The following is a 7,922-nucleotide window of genomic DNA, read 5'->3' on the forward strand; positions in this document are numbered from 1 at the left end:
TATATGTATGTATATATATATATGTATATATACATATACATATATATGTATATATGATAAGTGCTCTGCTGGAGGTTCCTTAGACTCCAGCTGTAAACACGACACACTTCAGTTGTTTGAGCAGTTCTGCTTGGGGTCACTGTACTTTTGGTCACGTCGTACCTCGGTGTTAAACTTTGTACCTGTGTACACTTGACACAGGAAGCAAAACTTGCTGCAGGCTCAGTTACAAAGAATCGCAGTTAACAAACCAGTAACATGGCCTTACGAAACACACAGTCGTGTTATTATCTGTAATACTCAGTGTATATAAAATATGGTAAAATCGTGTTTTTTAAGTTTGTTTTCTAGGTGGTAGCAGACGGAGCCCCTAATGACCCAATGCAGCTGTGTACTCGTGGTTTAAATGTTAAATATGTAAGAGAAGACATATATTTTACTGATAGTCACGAGTTTCCTCCCTCAACAGAAGCCGTCGTTAGAAAGCGTTTATGAAACGCCGGGACCAGTTTTCACCTGTCGATAGGTGAACAAGTGAGGGCAGCTGTGTCCGTAATAAAACCCTTCACACGTTCACCTTCCTGCTCCTGAGCCTGCATACATCAAGTCCGTCAGGAGGTCGGTGTGAGCATGGAGGGGGTGGTCCTGTTGCCGTGGGAACCCAGCTGAGTGTGTTTGAGTGGACATTGATCTTATGATGATGCTGTCAGCTGGTCAACCTGCAGGAAGATGATCCTGACTGCGGTTTTCAGTCATTCTGTCTTTTTATCTTTTAAAGTTTGTCGCCAGCCGTTTTCTGCTTCTGATGTTTTTGCTCAAAAGCAAATATTTGTGCTGAAACGTAGTAAGTTTACACTTCCTGTTACTGTTAATGGGACTAAAACAATGATGGTACAACAGATTACCGGTAGTTGTCGTAGGGACCAAGTATTAAAGGGATCTCCGACCAATGGAAACCATAGACCTTCTTTGATAAACAATTACTTCAATAAGTTATGTAGGCTGTTTCATTCTTTTTAAAGGTTTCTGACACACAGTCACCATTTTATTAACGTTTCTATGCATCTGTATGAATGATGAAGACAGGTTCCTTCAGTGCAAGCTCCATTCAGCTTGAATGGTAATTTTAGACATTATCTGACGTATAAGATAAGATGGAACTTTACTGATCCTGCAGGAAATTGTTGTGCCAAAGTTTCAGTACAAAGGAACATGCACAAGAATCACACAAGATGTAAAAAATAGCAGAGAATATAAAAATACCAACAATTAAGTTCTCAACAGGTGCAGACAGAAACATTAAAGAGTTTATTGTAATACAGGATTAATTTTATTGTCCTATGTGCAGAAAGGGGGAGGAGTTGAAAAGCTTGACAGCCACAGGGAGGAAGGACTTCCTGTGTTGTTCTGCGCAGCACCTCAGTGTCTCAGTCTACAACTGAAGGTGCTGCAGTAAGAGTCCAGGGTGTCATGCAGGGGGTGTGACGTGTTGTTCAGGATCTGGAGCAGTTTCCTCAGCATCCTCTGCTCAGACACCTCTGTCAGAGACTGCAGGTCCACTCCCAGAACTGAGCCAGCTCTCCTGATGAGTTTATTGAGTCTGTTGGCATCAGCTTTCTTCACCCTGCTGCCCCAGCACACCACAGTGTAGACAAAGATGCTGGAGACCACCGAGTGGTAAAACATCTGCAGCATGGTCCTGCAGATGTTAAAGGACCTGAGTCTCCTCAGAAGAAAAAGGCGACTCTGTCCTTTCTTGTAGAGGGCATTGGTGTTAGCTGTCCAGTCCAGTTTTTTGTCTAGGTGGACCCCCAGGTACTTGTAGCAGTCCACAGTGTCCACCTTAGTACCCTTGATGTTGATAGGGTTGGGGGGGGCTGGTCTTCTTCCTGTAGTCCACCTGCAGCTCTTTAGTTTTTCCTGCGTTGATTTGCAGATGGTTCTGTCCACCACATCTCTGTATTCAGCTTCCTGGTCACCAGTGATGCAGCCCACAATGGCAGAGTCATCCAGAACTTGTGCAGATGGCAGGACTGTGAGTTGTACCAGTTGTTTAGTCCTTTAATGTGATCCAGAGCACGTGAACAAAGAGGAGAATAGAGAATGATTCAGCTTTCACGTTAGCTCCAGAGCTAATATATGACACTGGCTCTGGAGATCTCTAGTGTCAGTCACACTTGAAGAATTTATTCAAAAGACCTTATAGTTATCACACAACAGCTGGTCTGTGTTACTGTGCCCCCCCCCCCCCCCACACACACACACACATACATACATACACACACACACATACACACACACATGCACCTCTGACATCAGGAACACACATTTAGAAATACATGTAAACAGCTGGTCTTTCTGTTAGCATCATATGAACAGCTCGTTGGATTTGTTTGAAACTCACAAAGTGTTCATCACATGCATCTCTAGAAATGATTAACGTTGGGAGCCATTTTGATTCAAGATGGCTGCCACAGCTACCTCAGCAAACACAAAACTGACTATAACTCGGTATTTCTTTGACATATTTAGCTGAAATTTTGATTGGTCGTAGCTCAGAGTGAGTTGTTTTACATTCCTTGATTTTATTTACCCTTCATTTATACAGGTAGTCTCACTGAGTCACGAGAACTCATTTTCAAGAGAGGCCTGTTTAGGGAGCAGATGGTGGGGGTTAAGGGCCTTACTGCAGCTGATATTTCTGATGATGTGATGTCTGAAGACCAGAACAGAGAACATTCAGAGTTTTACAACAGTCCAGTTTTATTGTGGTCTGGATCTTTACAGGCACGTGTAGCTCCATAAACCGCTCTTCAATTAGACTTTTGTCATTTCTAAAACTGAGATAAAAAACAACAAAAACTTGCAATTATATGTATTAAAATATAAGCTGCATAAAACCTGCATCTTATTTTTGTAGACACTGGTTTTAGACCAGACGTCCTCAGTAAATAAGACTAAATCTAACATTTCATTTTAAAATTTTAAATAAAATATTGATTCATTCAACCTTTATTTAAACAGTTTAGTCGAAAATAAAACTGTCTGGTCAAGGTAGATTCTTCAACAAAGAAGAATCCATCCAGACGACCTGACTGCACCTCGTTAGACGTGAAAATAATAGTGTGCATGATTTCGAGCGCGGCTGTGAGGTCTCGCTCAGTGCGTTGATGCTCAGTGTGGTCTGTGAATGACTCTCATCTACTACCACCTCAAACTTTAGCTCTGTATCTGGAAAAATGACTGAGTTACAGCCAAATTGGTTTTTGCTCAAGTCTGTTGACAAATGTTGGCAAAAACATTAATAAAACTGCTGCCATTAGGGCGGAGACTGCGTAGCCTCAGTTCTAGGACCAGCAGACTGTGGAACAGCTCCGTCCATCAGGCCGTGAGGATGCTGAACTCTCTGCCTGCCCCCCCTCAGCCCCCTCTCCCACTTCTGCCACCCTGCACACACTAACTCAGCTTCCTGACACCCCCCCCCTCACCCCCCCCCCCTTCAAAACTGCTCTGGGACATTTATTTAGTTTTATGAATAGTTCATGAATCGGTCACTTTAACAGCCTACAAGCTCACTCTACTGTTTATTGCATTATATTTTGCACTACTGTTATGATCAACTCGTCCTGTTTATTCTTTATTCTGGTAATTCTGGTATTGTCATTTCCACTTAATCACCTCATCAGTACATAACTGTGACTATATAGAACCGGTATGCACACCTTCACTTTACTAAGTTTCTCAGGTTTATACTTTATATTGCACTATTGTTTACTCTGGCCTTGCACATCCATTATCTACCTCTCATCATGTTATTGTCTTCAGTCAGCGTCCCTTTGTCTCCTGTTAGTCACTATTGAGCACGTTGCATCAGAGGTCCTGCTGCTGTTCACTTTTATATTTTTTTTTTTATACTTTTTTATATAACTAGTTGTGTTAGTTTATTTTTGCTAATGTTGTTGTTTGCTGCAATTTGAGTAGGAGTGTAACGCAATTTCAATTTCTATGTATGTCCTGTACATATGCAGAATTGACAATAAAAATCAATCAATCAAATCAATCAATCAATCAATCAATTAACAGTCACTGTAGCTGTGGCGCCCATTTTGACCGAAAGTTAATCAGTGGATTTTTTCCACTATGGAGTGTGCTGTTTGTGGGAATCAGTTTTGTTGGGTGGCTCCTTGGACTGAGGAAGTCCTTTGGATGAAGGACGAAACGTCTCAGCAAAAAAAAGAAAGAAAGAAAAGAAACTGTCCAGATGACATGACTGAACATTGTTGGATTTTATACCTGGATTATTATCTGTGAGAGTTTCATTAATACCTGTTGTGCAAATCGTAAGTTCTATTTCGTATAGGCTTCGCCCTTTAAGGCTGTCGCTGATGGGTTTATCCCGATATGCGAAGCATTGCACTGAAAAATTTAGTCCACGCCCACCTGCTAAGTGGGCCCCACCCAGTCCGTATAAATTACGTTAAGAGCGGGAAATCGGCTCCCATTTTTCTTCAGCGAGCTAATAGCACTGTCAGAAGAACGAAGAAGGAAAGTTGTGTAGATGACCAACCTTTGTTAAGAATGCTTGGCCCGTCACGTCGACCTCCGGTCATCCCAGTGAGCTCTCCTCCCCAAGGAGAAGCTGACGAGCAGTCTTGTTTCAAGGTAAGCGCCGAGGATTATTTCTCAGTGACAGGTCGCTACACGCTGGACAACGCCATCTTGTAATTTCCCTCTTATCGCCGACACTTGGAGCGAATCGGATGCTTCCTCCAGGACAGGCCACGTCAGCTGCAGCCCCCTGCTGCTCATTCCCTCCTGGAGAGCGTAGTGTTGGTGGAAGGGGGCTGAGCGAATGCTCACCTCATCCCACCTCGTTTCGCATCGGCGATCACACTGCTCCCGGCCGACGGCGCCCTCTGGGGTTGCCCGGCGTAACCCAGGAGCCGCTGGCATGAAGGGACCCTTTTTTACATCCCGCGCCTTTCCCGCCAGTTTGGATGATCCGGCGGGACGGTTTTTTTCTAGGTTCCATTCCGGCTCACCGTCCTGATCCATCTGGCCTCGGTTTCCCAACAGGATGTCCTACGGGTGAGGAAACAGCCAGCTTTCCTGGTAAATTGGGGGGGCAGTCTCCACAGACCGCGCCCATCTCCAGAGCAGGGGTTCACTGAGCGGAAATTCCCTCAGTGCCCCCTGGAGCCGAACCTGACGGAGGCTTCATCGGAGCAAGATGTCCAGGTGGACCAGCGTCCCGTGCCTCTGGTTAGCGTAACCCAGATGGTGACATTGCTCTCCAACTGAGCTCACCAGCATGCGTTCCAGACGGCCGCAGTGAACAACACGTTACACTGTTGGCGTACACGTTCAGAGGCGGGAAGAGACGTGGGCCCTCTGACCTTCGGCTCGCTCCGCTGTCGTAGCAGCTGTTTGCTAACGGCGCCGTCGGCCCCTGCTCCGTCTGCAAGGCAGCTGACGTCATCCCCAACAGGTGCGCCTCTTTTGCTCTCTGCCAGCCCGCATCGCAGCTGGAGAACGAGGTCCCAGAGGTTCTCCTGGCTTGTCACTCCACCTTCCTCTCAGGAGAGCTGCAGAAGTTTTTTGTTGGAGGGCCTTTCATCAGCGAGAGATCATTTCAAGATGCTCCACGGCTGCACAACGCCTCCCCAGCTCTGCTACGCCAGTCCCTCTCGTCAGACGTCCCCGGCATCCAGAAGTTCAACTTTTCCCGGACTCCGCCAACAGGGGGCCCTCTAGGACAACAAACCACGGAGCTCAGGGGAAGATGACCAGGTGTCGGTTTGCTGGATGTGTGTTGATGACACGATGTGGAATAAACATCATTTTATGATGAAGTGTCCTTTAGCCAGGCTGTCAGCACGGATGATCTGACAGCGGCCCCATCACACACACTCATCACGAATTAGCCTTTTAAGGTTGTTTCATTCACTGCCGGCGGTGCCAACACGCGCTCCCGCGGCACGAGCAGCCTTCACCTATAAGGCGCTGCGTTATGAAAGCGCGCAAGCAGCTCAATCAGTTTGCGACTATTGTTACCAATCAGTTCATTGATTAATAATCAGCTCTCCTGTTATTATTAATCTGTTCATACTGTTCAGTCGTAAACCGGTTGGTTCATGGCTTTTTTCAGCATTTTTTTTCCCTCCCCGTTGAAGTTTTCCGGGGCGTTCATGCATTCAGAACGCATGGTTACACAACGTGCGTCTGTGCATGGCACACATAATTACGCAATGCGTAATTACGCACATGGGGAGCTGAGTGACGAGACGTTTTTTGGGCAAGCTTCTGCTTCATACGGTGTTCGAATGGACCCAGTGAGGCGAGGACCACATCTGCTTCGCCCTTAACCCACTAAGCAACAGCCTTAAAGGGCGAAGCCTATACGAAATAGAACGTTGGTTACGTACTGTAACCCCAGATTCTATGAGTATAGGTGTAGCCCTTTAAGCGTCGGGCCTCACTGGCTCCTAAATGGCTGTAGAAAAGTTATTTGGGAGCCGATTACCCGCTCTTAACGTAATTTATACAGCCCACACAGCAGGTGGGCGTGGACTAAATTTTTCAGTGCAATGCTTCGCATATCGGGATAAACCCATCAGCGACAGCCTTAAAGGGCTACGCCTATACTCAGAATCTGGGGTTACAGTACGTAACCAACTTTTTTTGCTAACAGACGGACAAATAAAGACATCGTCCTGCCCTTTGCTTCTCAGCAGCGAGTGACAAATGTGACTGTATAAGACCTGTTGATGTTCGAGCCACAGGTTCTGTTCAGATGCAATAAAACGAAAGCTAAAAGGCCTTTCACGTCTGAGCGCTCCACTCGTGGCGTTTGCTCCAGTGATTATGTTCAGGGTTAATGACAGAGCTTCATCAAGAGCTGCAGCTGAAGTGTGTGTTCATTCATGTGTGTGTCCAATCAGAAGGCCTGATGAGTCATGGTAGCTCCATTACGTCCAGGAAAGAGCTTCCTTTTGTCTCAGCCTGAAGAGAAAAGAGCCGGCAGGCTGCAGTGATGCAGCTGTCAATAGTGATTATACATGACAGGATGCAATTTCACTGTGCACGCCTGAGTGTCCGTGTGTGTGGTTAGTCATCCTCCTGTAGGTGGTCGCAGCCTGCGTCCACGCTCAACAAACAATTTCTGATTCGTCTCCGTCGGTAATTGATGCGTACGTTTGTTTTTTGTTTTTCCTTCTGTTTCAGTCGTTGACGGAAAAAGCGAAAGGACAAAGTGGAGACGGTGCAGAGGTGAAGAAGAGAAAAAGAGCAGAGGGAGGAGGAGGAGAGGATGAAGCTGCAGAAGCTGATGAAAATGATGCCAAGAAGAAAAAAACCCTGGATCCTTCGTCAAAGCTGTCGGCGTTCGCTTTTAACAAAAACTGAATGTCCTGATGTTCGTTTTGTCACAAACGACACGGATACATCCGTCACATAAAGAAGACGTTCTGAATTTACTTTTCTAGAAACTTTTATTGTATTTGACCAATTAATAAATGTATTTGTTCATATTTAATGTGTGATTTTTATTTAAAAAAAATTACGTAAAAAGGGAAAAAAGGAGAGAAGCTCATGTTGAGTTTCTTAAATCCTGTTGATTAAAACTATATATAAACATCCATCCCATCATCTTTACCAGCTTCTTTCTTTTTGGGTCACGGGGGGTCACTGGTGCCCATGTCCAGCAGTCACTGTGCAAGAGGCGGGAGACACCCTGGACATATCTCCAGTCCATCACAGGGACACATAGAGACAAACAACCATTCACTCTCTCACTCACACCTAGAGACAATTTAGAGTTACAAATCAGACTAACATGCATGTTTTTGGTCTGTGGGAGGAAACCGGAGTACCTGGAGAAAACCCACGCATGCACGAAGAGAACATGCAAACTCCACCCAGAA

The 7,922-nt window shown here is 45.5% G+C and overlaps 1 protein-coding gene across 1 annotated transcript in view; it reads left to right on the plus strand.

The window, feature by feature from the left end:
* Window positions 1-7,451, plus strand: part of wdhd1 (WD repeat and HMG-box DNA binding protein 1) — a 59,079-nt gene extending 51,628 nt beyond the window's left edge. Inside the window, 1 exon segment of the mRNA XM_037697707.1 lies at window positions 7,225-7,451. Within this exon segment, the coding sequence (XP_037553635.1) occupies window positions 7,225-7,404 (180 nt within the window). The 3' untranslated portion in view covers window positions 7,405-7,451.
* Window positions 7,452-7,922: the final 471 nt, after the last annotated feature.

This window comes from Nematolebias whitei, chromosome 2, assembly GCF_014905685.2.
Source record: "Nematolebias whitei isolate Nwh7 chromosome 2, NemWhi1, whole genome shotgun sequence".
NCBI lineage: Eukaryota > Metazoa > Chordata > Actinopteri > Cyprinodontiformes > Rivulidae > Nematolebias > Nematolebias whitei.